Here is a 13216-nt window from a genome sequence, read left to right as displayed (position 1 = left end):
CCAGGATTGAATCCCAGTGAATCCTAGAGGAGAAAGATAAGAAGACAAAAAGAGAAATAGATACAGAAGATCACACAGCAAATGGACAGGGAGCAAAAATAGTGGGCAGGGGGGAAATTTTTTAAAAAAAGGATTAGAGTTTAAGACTGACAATCTTGAGTACTTTGGGAATTCAAATATGACCATTTCTGTTGTTTTACTAAATCAACACTTTAAAAATTTTACTTAGAAAAGGTATTCTTTCTCTCCTTGTTAATCTAATTCTTCTTTCCTCTGAAAATCTAAACAGCAGAGGGATTATGCAAATTGTGCCGTTGAAGTGGAGGGGGAATTTTTTTTAACCATTCTGACCCAATGGTATCTGCTGGCAAAGACTCAAAACTGGCAAGTGCTATAAATTAGTTACCTATACAAAAGAGCTGTCCAACTTTCCAGCACTAAAATGCTTTAATTCATAGGATTTTTGCCTTAAGGAATGAGAAAATTTGCCTCTAAATTAGGTGAATATATGGGTTGTAAGTTATTAACTATATAGAATAAAGCTTTGGGTCAGATAAACTGAGCTAAACCTTAATGCTGACTGATACGTAATAAAGACCGTATTTGTGTTAGATGAATGAACAAAGCAAAATTTAAAAGTTAGGGTCATGACTTTGATGGGATTAAAAAAGCTAATATCCTCTTTCCAGAATCATTACCAAGATATATAACTGATATTCCCTGACTCATTTTTCAATTCAGTTACATGCTCTCTATTCCAATCCCTCGTGAAAAAGTACATAGAATGTTAAGATAAAGAGATTCTATGTACTAGAAATTTATCAATCATACACACATATGTTCAATTATTTTGTGAACATTCTTCGCTTAGATGAGTAATTTAAATACAGCCTCCCAATTTAAGACAAACAAAAGAAAATAAAGGACGGTTGATAAGATCTAAAAGATAAATCAGCATTACATTAGCATTTCATTACCTAAGCATAATTCCTTTTTTGCTACCACGCTGTAGGGTATAATGAATAAAAAATGATCTATAATTGCATAGCAAAAAGATACACTGAACAATACAAGAATAATAATAAATTATATCTGCCAGTTGTATGAGTTATCAGAAAAGGAAGAATAATAAAATAGTATGGAGGAAAATTTTTTTGTTGTTTTTAAACTTAGCCATGATTAATAATCCAAGAGTACCAACCTTTTGGAAAATTAATTTAAGAAACTACGTATCCAAAAAATTCCTTTAAATACCCTAACTAATGAAGTAAAATAAAGCCAACTTGAGCATGAATTTTCAATTCAATTAACAAAATTGGATGTCAAAGGATTAAGTATCAAAGAATGAGATCATCCGAAATAGAGAAATTCATAGAAACAATGTTTACTATAAGTGATAAAAAAACAAATATTCCAAGTTTATGTCTAATTTCAAAAAAAAAGCAAATTGCCACTTTCCAACTATACTTTGAACTACTTTGAGAGAAATATGAATAAAGACACTTTACTTTCTTCCAGTTGAACTTTCATAAAAACTCAGACCTAAAGTTACTAGTGACCTGAGATCCATTAACAAAATACATTTATCACTTAAAAATTAGGAGTCTTTCTTGCCTTATAAAACACACACACATACACACTGATTTTAATCTCAGGACAGCAAAATAATATGTCATTCCCAAACCAATGGATACTGTGATTTGAAAACTCAGAAAACATGAGCTAGTAATAATGTTGCAACAATTCTTTCTTTTTCTTTTTTAGAGACAGTCGATTTGTGTAATTGTTATTGTTTAACTCTTTTGAGAAAATTAGAATCAAATTAATTATATAGAGACAGATATTCTAAGTATTCAACATACATTCAATCTCTATATAGCTTTTGGCACAGGAGCAAAATCACAAAGAAAATCTAGACCACTACTGCAAAAGCACATGATCTTTACTGGTGCGTTAAAAAAGAGCTATCAAAGTGCCATCATTTTTCTCAAATATAATCAATTACATAAGACCTTAAGGTGTACTCTAATTTTAAAAACGCATTCTTGTAAACAGTTAAAACAGATCAGTTCATCTATTTCTTACAAGCACGTCTTCCTCAATATAAATAACAGGCAGGGCTACTGTATTTTAGCCTTTTCTCACCATAGACAATTGCTATATATCACTATGCAGTCATGATGACTTCATTTTATTAGTCAAATATTTGAATTTCACTTAAGTGCACTTAATAAAACAGCACTACACATCATAAGTTGATTGAAATTAAAGAGATCTATTGGAAATGGAATTTTCAAAAACATAACTGATTTCCAATTATATATTTCATTGGTATGCTAATGTAACATACAAACAGAATTGTGTACAGCATCTCTGAAAGATTAACTAGTCCTTTAATGCATTAAAACAGAAATGAGAAAATACACCCCAAAATCTAGAATCTGAAGTACAGTTTGAAACCAATTTGATGTGGTTAATTCAAACTATGGTTAAATTGCCAGGGGACAGGTCAGGAGTAGATAAAATTAGTCAAATTTGGTGATAAAACATAAATAAATGCAGGTGCACATAAAGTGTACGTTGTCAGACTTTTCAGACCCATGTTGCAAGTCCTATAATTCTGAACACTTTTAATTTATTTAAAAATAGCTAGATGCTGAGGAGGAATTTAAAAATCCAACTGGATTACATCTAAAATGAGACTGTTCTTTCTCCTTTTATAAAATATTTTTGATTCACAGCACAAAAAAATTATGCTCAGAAAGACATTTAGAATTTTTAATGCTTTTTTAAATTTGGGGGATCACTGTTCTTGAAAAACGTGTTCTGCTTCGTTCAGGGTTTTCCTTTTCTTCCAAGAGCTTTGCTACAAATGTCTACAGCCGTGTGTATTGCGTAGTGTGCCTGTTCACAAAGTTGGAGAGGTGGCTTTATTAGATCACAGCTTGCTCTTTAATGTTTACTTCTGGTAGGATTCCCTAATTTTCGCCTGCAGCGCATCACATGTCTTCTTGGCATCTCCTAGAAGCATGGCTGTGTTGGGTTTGTAGAAGATTGGATTGTCCACCGCAGCATAGCCAACACCCAAAGACCTCTTCATAACGATGACCTGAGAACAAAAGATGACTTGAGAGAATGTATTTAACAGCCCTCGTTAGGGTATGGGAGGCACCCAAACATTGTTTAACCTCTTACTTTGAACAAGGTACGCACGTTATGGATATTTAATACAGAGACTTTCAGAATACACAAGGAATATTTAAAAATACATGTTTACATTTTATTAACTTTAAATGTTTAATATGCCCATACTCTTAAACCCATTAGTGAAAAAGACGTGCTAGCAGTAGTTTATCTCTGAGTGATATGGCTACAAGTGATTATGTTCTCCATGGTGCTTTTATCTACAAAGGTGATGTATAACATTTTCTAATCAGAAAAATAAGTACCTTCCTATGAATGCGCTAAAGAGAGCAGGATATCAGCAACCCACTACAAATCCTAAGATATATATACTTGAGTGGGAAAACTGGTCATGATTCCTACTCTCTCACTTTTGACAAAGTACCAGAAAGTTCTGGGATAAAAGCTCACTGGGACACTGGGGACAAAGAGCAACTTGGCTTCTCACAAGGATAGAGCTGATAACTAACAGTGTGATCCTACAAAGTGAAACAGAAGGGGAAGGTCAAGCTATAACTCTGATGTCATACAGATATTTACCAATACATGCATTGTGAATGCTGTCATGACTTTCAATTAAGTCAGTCTCTAATGAAAATGAAATGAAAAACCTTTCTATCATCTTTTAGGGTATGTAATCGAGTCAAAAGTGGGAGCAGAACAAATGTATTCATGCTACATACAGCATTAGCAGAGCAATGCTCTTTGTAAACTCTCAGGTATTGACTAATTGATGCAACAATTTTTTATATATATGTGAACAAGTGCATTTCCTATCTATTCACTGTTTTAAACCCACCATATTAATAATAAAGAGAAACGAAATTAAAGGCAAAGTGCACATTGTGATGTTATAACTCCTAAAATGCAGCTATGACTCAGGAATGGTAAAAAGCTGTTCCTACCACCACTGGGGCTAAGGAAAATTTACAAGACTTTGAGTTCTCTGAAATCTAGTAAAATTACCTTTTTTCAGAAGTAATGTGCATGAGCACAGCTTGCTTTCCTATACCATAAGTTATTATTTGGATTTCTAAATCAACTTTCTGCTAGATACTCCTTAACAGCATACAAATTCCTTTCCAAAAAATTAAATGAAAAAAAAAAATGTGCTCATCTTCAGATATAAAGGTGATGATACTGACTCACTGTCCCAGAGGGAAGCCATCTGTTTACTGGACTAGATTTAGAATTCAGCCAGACTCATCTGAAAAGCTCACAGTTCTCTTTTAAGCCGTGTTAACAGATTTTGTTAATCTACCCACATAACTTCACCTGGTTCTACTACAATCAGGGCATTCACCACATTCACGCTGGTGGCCGTGGAAGAGAGAAGCCGGACAGGGAAGGCGGCCCTAATGTGTTTTAACCCCTGGGCCTCACAGTCATATCTCAAGTAACCAGGGGAAGCTCGATGTACATATGTTAAGTGACAAGGAACTGTCGGAATGAAATACAAGACTGAAACCTTACCTGCTTTGATTTCCAGACCTCAAGGACTGGCATGCCTGCAATAATAGAGTTGGGGTCTTCTTGAGCTGCTGAATTAACAGTGTCATTAGCTCCAATTACAAGGACCAAATCAGTGTCTGCATAAAAAAAGAAAAGAGAGAAAACATAAAACTCAAAGGGGTCACTTCACTTCTTTCAGGCAAATTACAGGGATCTGACTTCAATAACAAAAACAAAAGCTAATATTTATAGAACTTTCACTTGTGCCAGGCACTGTAAAAGGGCTTTATCAGAGAGATTAGCAAACTTGAGCATCCTGACTAGAGTTTGTAGTATTATACTTTCCATCTCCCTAATCTAAATTTACAGTTCTTTCATTATACCCAAATGATCTTGCCAGCCATATTATTTTATAAGATTCACATTTTATTTTCAACTTTTAAAATGACCATTTAAGATGCAATTGGAAGAACATGCAGCAAAATTGACACAGAGAACAGACAACTGGGGTGGGGGGGAGAAGGGGACAGAAATAAAATAAAAATAAAATAAGACACAATTGGATATCTAAAATACAATGGTCCAAGAGTCTATACTATACTAAAGCCATGCCCATAGTTCCTGGAACTGGCTAGTTTCACACATAACAACAACGAAATCTTAAAAGGACATAAAATTTTAAATGGCCTATATTCCCTCCTTAAGGACTACAACATACACTACCTTAGAACTTGGCCAAAATGCCATGTGAATCTATACATACACAAGATTTTTCTATAATAAACAGTATTTTTTTAAAGTCTATAGTGGATACATGCCAGAAGGAACTGGTTTAATTTTAACAAACATGATCTTGGATCAAATGTCATTAGCATTCAACATCCACCCAATGACAGCCACAAATTACAGCACCTTATCTAGTGAAGCCTTTGCACTTAAAAAAAAGAAAAAAATGTTTTCACTGAACATGAATTGATGCAACTGGAAACCAGTACAAATTTAGACAGAGGCCAAGAATCAGACACTAAATTATCAACAGAAGCAATTTTGTAAATGGGGAAACAGAGGTTGAGTACCTAGTTCAAGGGCACAGGTATGTAAGAGTCAGAACTAGGATTCAAAAGCCAGGCCTTATCGGAGCCTGAGTCTTCACCTCTGCCCTACACTACACTATACTGCCTTCTAAGGATTTTCAACACTACTTCAGATATTTTCCTAGGAACAAAATTTAGCCATGTTGCCTAAAAAACTTTTTTTTTTTTTTTAAGATACCAGGGTCAAGGGGATTAAAGCCAGGACTTCATATGTGAGAGCTAGCACTCAACCACTGAGCCACATGAGCTCCCCTGAGTTGGCTTTTTCATTTGTTTGTTTGTTTTGCCCTTTTGTTAGTTGGAGGCACCAGCAACGGACCTCAGGACTCCCATGTGGGAAGCAGGCACTTGAGCCACATCTGCTTCCCCCTAAAAATCTTTTTTACCTCATTCAATACTGTCCTTTTTCACTTATTTAATTTTAACTGCACACCTACTACGTGCAGATAACTCTTCATGTGAGGAGTAGGTCTTCACTGACCCCAAAGCATTGCTTTGCTCACACTAATATTATTTAAACTTCTCCATCACCCCCATCACTTACCTGGGAAATCATGATTGATCTCATCCATTTCCAGCACAATATCATATGGCACCCCAGCCTCAGCCAGCAGCACATTAAGCTGACCAGGCATCCGGCCTGCAACTGGGTGGATTCCAAACCTAGACATGAAACAAATGAACAGCTGGCCTTACTTCATGGGCCAAAGTGTGCAAAGAAACCCCAATATCACCTCCAAATCTATACATGTTGTCCTTGGAAACGGCTTCTCCTGGTACTATCTGATCCTACAGACAGAAAAAGAATTAATCCACATATACAGTCAATCTACAAGTACTGAGTTGGAGATTCAATACCTAAGTATACACAAATGATAACTTCCCTCAGAAAAATAAATGTGTAACTTTAGAACCTGATTCATCCACATACGTTTTAAGTGCAGTGAACTTCCAACAACATTAATAAATAATATCAGCTTACATTTAATAAGCATGCATTCTTTCATGATACTTTCAGATAAATCTTGACTGTTTTAAAACGTAAGTAAGTCAACCTGGAATCAAACATTTCCCACTAAAAATCAAACATTAGTCTATCAAAAACTGACTTCACATTCAACTTTGACCTCTATGTTTAAAGGTAAGGAAATAAAATACTGCCTATACATGAAGTCAAAGGCCTGTAATCTTTCAGAATGATAAGAAGTATTACTCCACATCATAAAAGAATGTGAGTAACACAATGGAGTGTTTAAAAGGCAAAAGGATGAACACAAAAACCAGAGCTTTATACTTTTATTAAGCAAGTTTCAAGCCTTAATGAAGTTTCAAGCAATTTCTTTCAACCACAGACATCATGATTTCTATCTCCTCAGAACTGGGCATTGTGCCTGGCACATAGAAAGGATTCAACAAAAAAGTGAATGAATGAGGTGGCACACTTGGCCCAGTGGTTAGGGCAACCGTCTACCACATGGGAGGTCTGCGGTTCAAACCCCGGGTCTCCTTGGCCCATGTGGAGCTGGCCCATGTTCAGTGCTGATGCACGCAAGGAGTGCCCTGCCATGCAGGGGTGTCCCCGCGTAGGGGAGCCCCACGTGCAAGGAGTGCGCCCCGTAAGGAGTGCCGCCCAACACAAAAGAAAATGCAGCCTACCCAGGAATGGTGCCGCACACACGGAGAGCTGACACAAGATGACGCAACAACAACAAAAAGAAACACAGATTCCTGTGCCGCTGAAAACAGCAGAAGCAGCAAATAGACACGCAGAACAGACAACTGGAGTGGGGTGGGGCGGGGCGGGGGGGCAGGGACGGGGAGATAAATAAATAAATAAATCTTTAAAAATAAAAAAGTGAATGAATGAATGCATTTAATGAAGAAATGTGTTTTAAAATATCTCTTGACAATGATCCATACAACCTTGGCTTAAATACCTTCAGTGACCAGGAACGCTCTCCTAAGGCCTATTCTATCCCTTACTAGACAATCTCAATAATTAAACACACACACAAACACACACGTACTCGCTATAAGTCAAAGAGAAACCCCAATGCATTGCTTTCCAAGGTCTGTAGTTTCACCATCTGGAAGTCATGTCTCAGTTTCCTAAGATTCCTGTAACAAAGTACCAAAAACTAAGTGACTTAAAATAACCAAAATTTATTATCTCACAGTTATGGAAGCAAGAAGTCAAAAAACAAGTGTCAGCACATATTGTATAAAAGTATTTATTGTAAGAAAAATATTGAGTTAAGTTTCATTTAGCAAAATACACCCAAAAACTTGTTGGGGTGGTGAGAATGTTGTAAAATTGATTGTAGTATTGCACTTATCTATGAATATACTAAAAACCAAAGAATTGATTTTAAATGGATGAACTGTATGGTATGTGAATTATATCTCAAAAAAAAAGCTATTAAAAAGGGGGAGAGCTAAACTTCAGAGATCAACCCAGAAATATGTCAGATTTATTTCTTTTTAGACTATAACTCCAGGAATGATTAAGATTTTCTTACCTATGTATAAAATGATGTGGTTTATAATATTAAATAAAAGAAGTTCCAAGAGTTAAAAGAAAAAAAAAGAACACACAAAAGAAAATCACAGTATAAAGATTTAAGTCCTCACCAATGCCTACAGTATTAGTATTATGTCTCAATTTCCAAAAATTAACTTTTTTTAAAGCTTAAACTTAACCTAAAAGATTTTAAATGAAAATAAACTAAAATGAACAAACATGAAAAATGTCTCTTTCTGAATTAAGGATCTAGCACCTTTGAGAGGTTTTTTTGTTTGTTTGTGTTTTTTCTTCTCCTCCCCTCCCTCCCCCGCCCTGCTGTTTTTGCTGTCTGTGTCCATTCGCTGTGTGATCTTCTGTATCTATTCCTCTTTTTGTCTTCTCTTCTTATCTTTCTCCTCTAGGATTCACCGAGATTCCATCCTGGGGACCTCTGATGTGGAGAAGGGCTCCCTGTCAGCTGTGCCACCTCAGTTCCTGGTCTCTGCTGTGCTTCGCCTTGACTCCCCGCTTCGTCTCTGTTTTGTTGCATCATCGTGCTGCGTGACTCACTTGCGTGGGCACTGGCTCACTGTGTGGGCACTCGGCTTGCTGCACAGGCACTGGCTCGCCACATGGGCACTGGCTGACCACGGGGGCACTCACATGGGCACACAGCTCACCACATGGCCATTCAGCTCGCCACATGGGCACTTGGCTCGCCGCGCGGGCACTCCACTCACCATGCAGGCATTGGCTTGCTGCACAGGCACGCTTTCTCTTCTTTTTCACCAGGAGGCCCCAGGGATCAAACCCAGGTCCTCCCATATGGTAGGTGGAAGCCTTATCACTTGAGCCACATCTGTTTCCCAAATTTGAGTTTTCAAAACATGCATGTCTCCCAAATGTGTTCACTGTAACATGACATAAAAGGCTCACATTTAACAAATTTGAAACCACTTTAATTCAGATAACATGGCTGTGAAGTATACCACTAGAAATATTAATTGAGAAAAGCTGCAAATAGTTTAAGTTATTGTTTACTCATTAAGATATGCCTTTCTCCTTGCCTCTGGAGGTGGCATTTTGGCAACCCATGGCAGTCACCCCTCTGTCTACCTGTAGCCAATTCTCCCCTTCTAAGGATGACAGCCACGTTGGATTAGGGTCCACCCTAATCCAGTTTGGCCTCATCTTAGCTAATAGTATCTTTAAGAATCCTATTTCCAATAAGGACACATTCACAGAACCAGGAGTTAGGACCTGAACCTGCTTTTTGGGGACACAATTCAGTCTATTACAAGTCATAATGAGTCTATTTCCTCCTTCACGTGTGAACTCCTTTCAGCTATCTTTAGGATGCCTGGTAATCCTACCTACTAAGCAAAATACTGTCAGTTCTTTCAGTGGGTCATCGTATGACAGGACTTCCTGATGAACTGCTGTCCTGGTTGCCTGTTCCTTAGCTGTCAATGTCCAGTTCAAACTTCAGTTCCCAAAGTGAATACAACACGCCAGATGAGATCCAGATGTACAATCACAGCAAGACATCAGTCTTTCATTGATGAAGCTTAAGTCTGGAATAGCACTTAGGGTGGCCACAACCCATTGCTGGGTTTGCTGAAATTTATGGTAATTTAAGATGACCTGTCACTTTTCACAAGAACTGTTGCCAAGCCAGGCTTTCATTACTCCATTTAATCCATTTGGATCAAAAAGCATGGTAATTGATCCCTTCCCAGAAAAAAAAAAGACGTGAAAACTATAAAATGGCCATTAATATTACCCAGTTAACTGAGAAATGGTTTCCCACATCTTTAAAGCTGATAGTGAAGAGCCTGAATTATTGGTGGGGTTGTAATTAGGAGAAAAGGTATCAAGTAACAGATTCCCTTTACCAAACACCTTCTATAATCTCTTCTACCTGGGATCTCTGAAGGTTCTTAAACAATCAATTTATGTTTTTTGGGTGTTTTGTTGTTGTTGTTCTTGAGGTACCAGGGCCTGGGAATGAACCCGGGACCTCCCGTGTGGGGAGCTGGTGCTCAACCACAGAGCCATATCAGCCCCCCTGAGTTGGTTTTTTCATTTGTTTGTTTGCTGTTTGGGGCTTTTTTCTTTTTGTTTTTAGGAGTTACCAGGAACTGAACTGGACACCTTCTGGTGTGGGCAGCAGGAGCTCAGCCACTTGAGCCACATCCACTACCCCAATTTATGTTTAAAAAATGAAAAGAAATTCTAGGTCTATAAGAAGCAAAACAGTTATCTCTCGGTAGCCCTACAAAAGATAATCAATTTATTTCTTTTTTTAATATATTTTCCAAATTTTTATGAGAATTTTAGAGTTCTTATGGTAGAAAAATTTAACTTTTTATTTGAAATAAATTCATACTTTATGCTTTTATAGTATAATATAGGACACTATGTGATTTCTCCTATATCCTATCCTTAATGATCTTCAAGAGTTCCCATCTAGAATTAGAATTTAGGGCAGCTGATTCACAGCCAGTGTATAGTTAAATAAAACTGAGCTTTAGAGTTGCATTCCTATAACAGTTTAAAAAAAAAAATTAAAATGTATAATAAGGGCTGCAGGACCTTCTTTTGCCTAACAGCTAATTCTAAGTCTTTAAGATGTGCTACGCAATTTGTACAACTATTTTAATAAGTAGGAAGCCTGGGAATCAACTCTGATCTTGTCTGAACTTAACTACTGTTTAACTATTAAACAATATAGTCAGTATAGTAAAGTTATTTAAGAGACAATTTTGTATAGTTAACAGCTCATGTTAACTAGTTTTGTACTGTTGGGCAAGTTTCTTCATGATTCTCTTTGTCTCAGTTTTCTAATAGAGTAGTCATGGTACTAAACAAGTTATTACTTCAAGGCACTTAGAACAGTGCATGGCACATGGTAAGTGTTCAAAAACACTAGCAGTTATTATACACCCACATTATGCCAGGGGCTATATAATGCTGTGTAGAAGACGTTTGCAAAATGCCTACTTACCTCTGAAAACAGGTTAAATAAGGTAATGAAAAGGATGTTCCATTTCAAGGACCCAATTTACAATATTCCCTGAGAATAACTGAGAGCACCAAAAAATGTGAACAATGCTACAAAGTTATAAAATCAGAAAAGCATTAAATATTTGTTCTTAGTAAGGAAATAAAAATGGAAAAATAGAGAAATAGGCACAGGAAAAATGCCTCTTAGTATATACTCTATCTGCAACTAAGCAAAACATTTACAAGCACCTCTTAAAGGCAAAAGAAGTAGACTGAAAAATTATTAGGGATGGTATATGAAAATGAACTGTATAGAATGAATTTTTAATGAACTAAGATTCTTTAAAAAGAATAATTCATAATCTCTACCCTCAGTGAGCAAGCTGTAGCTTTATTTTAGTGAGAATACCTATTAAGGGCATTTATTAGTTTATTCCAGATAACAGTCATCCAATTTCATCATCTCATAAGGTTCTTCAACCACAAATTCTATCATTTTGGGGAATATAACAGTTTAACACAAGTAAAAATTTTAAAACCATTTTCTAAGAACAAGATTGTTTTATTTTGATAAACATTACTATCGTAATAACATAGTCTGTACTGAAACAAAGATTTTAATCACTCTTAATGCAAAAGCAATGAGGCAAAATGCTGACAAACTATTTTCACACTCTTCATGTAGTACAAGTTATATTCAGCAGCTGTTTTCAAACTGCCCCAAAGAAAGCGTTTCTGGAATTCTGGGAAAATAGCATCAAAAAAGGTAGGCAGGCAGGGCTCAACAATCTCAAAAAGCAATGACAGAAGGGCAAAAAGCTGCCTGAAGGACCTGGTTTGGATCTCTATAACCAGAGAGAGTTGCACACACCCCAGGAGGGCAAGGGATAGAGAAAAGAAGAAGCCAAAAGGAAAACAATGAGTTATAGAGTTAAACCCACATGGCCAGGAATAGCACCCATTCCCCACCCTCAAGGCAAACAGCTTGGATAAAACCTGTGGCTCACTGTGGCCAACTGAGAGGGAAGCAGGCATCTTCTTCCCTGAGAAGAAAGAAGGTGCAGTAAAGGCAGAGAATAGTTTCCCTTCAGTGAATTTGGCCAGCAGAGCCTGCTTTGAGTAGAATCTCAGCACTGGCCAGATCAAAAAATCACAGGTAAGGGGAGGCTGAGGTACAAGTGCCATCTGCTGGCCAGCCAGGAAACTGCAAGGGGAAAAAAACCATTTAGGCATCTCTAATCCCAAACACTTGGGAGTGGATATGTATCCCATTAGTAAGTTCATGGTCCTAATTTGATAACTTAAGCTGGACACTTTTAAAGACTTACAATCTCTAAAATGAACGAAAAATTAAAGAAGAGATGTGAAACAAAACCACTAGGTAAGAAAGAGAGACTGATCATCAGTAAAATCACCTACAAATTCAGATGCCTAAATATGGGCAAAAATTACAAGTCATACTAAGAAACAGGAACATATGGCCCAATCAAAGGAACAAATGAAAAATCCTGACAAGACACAAAATTTAAGAAAACTAATCAATGATAATCACACAAATTTCCTAAATCAATTCAAGGAGTTAAAAGAAAATATGACTAAAGAGATAACGGATATTAAGTAGACACTATGTATAGCAGTTTGACATAGTTATGAATCCCAAAAATAGATATTGGATCATGTTTGTAATCTGGTCTATACCTGGGCATGATTAAGTCATGATTAGGGCTTTGATTGGGCCACATCATTAGGGTATTGAGTCCCCACTCCTTGGTGGGTGAGGACTCACAGATAAAAGGCATGGTGAAGGACAGAGTTGAGGGTTTTTGATGTTGGAGTTTTGATGTTGGAGTTTGATGCTAAAGCCTTAAGTTGGAGCCCTGGGAAGTAAGCTCACAGAGGAAATAGAAGGAAGCCCCAGGAAGAGAGGAGCCCTGAGCCCAAGAAGAAGCAAGCCCTGGGAAGAGAAGAACCCTGAGCC

The 13216-nt window shown here is 36.9% G+C and overlaps 1 protein-coding gene across 8 annotated transcripts in view; it reads right to left on the bottom strand.

Annotated features, from left to right (window-relative positions):
* Positions 1–1746: 1746 nt before the first annotated feature.
* NNT (nicotinamide nucleotide transhydrogenase) overlaps positions 1747–13216 on the bottom strand; it is a 100525-nt gene continuing 89055 nt past the window's right edge. For all 8 annotated transcript variants that reach the window (XM_058308751.2, XM_071208080.1, XM_058308747.1 and 5 more), the window contains 3 exons: positions 6274–6392; positions 4657–4772; positions 1747–3109 (listed from right to left, as the gene is read on the bottom strand). In XM_058308751.2, the coding sequence (XP_058164734.1) occupies positions 2960–3109; positions 4657–4772; positions 6274–6392 (385 nt within the window). In that variant the 3' untranslated portion in view covers positions 1747–2959. The remainder of the gene's footprint in view (positions 3110–4656; positions 4773–6273; positions 6393–13216) is intronic.

This window comes from Dasypus novemcinctus, chromosome 2 (assembly GCF_030445035.2).
Source record: "Dasypus novemcinctus isolate mDasNov1 chromosome 2, mDasNov1.1.hap2, whole genome shotgun sequence".
NCBI classification, from domain to species: Eukaryota; Metazoa; Chordata; class Mammalia; order Cingulata; family Dasypodidae; genus Dasypus; species Dasypus novemcinctus.
This window is presented reverse-complemented; position numbering and strand designations above follow the sequence as displayed.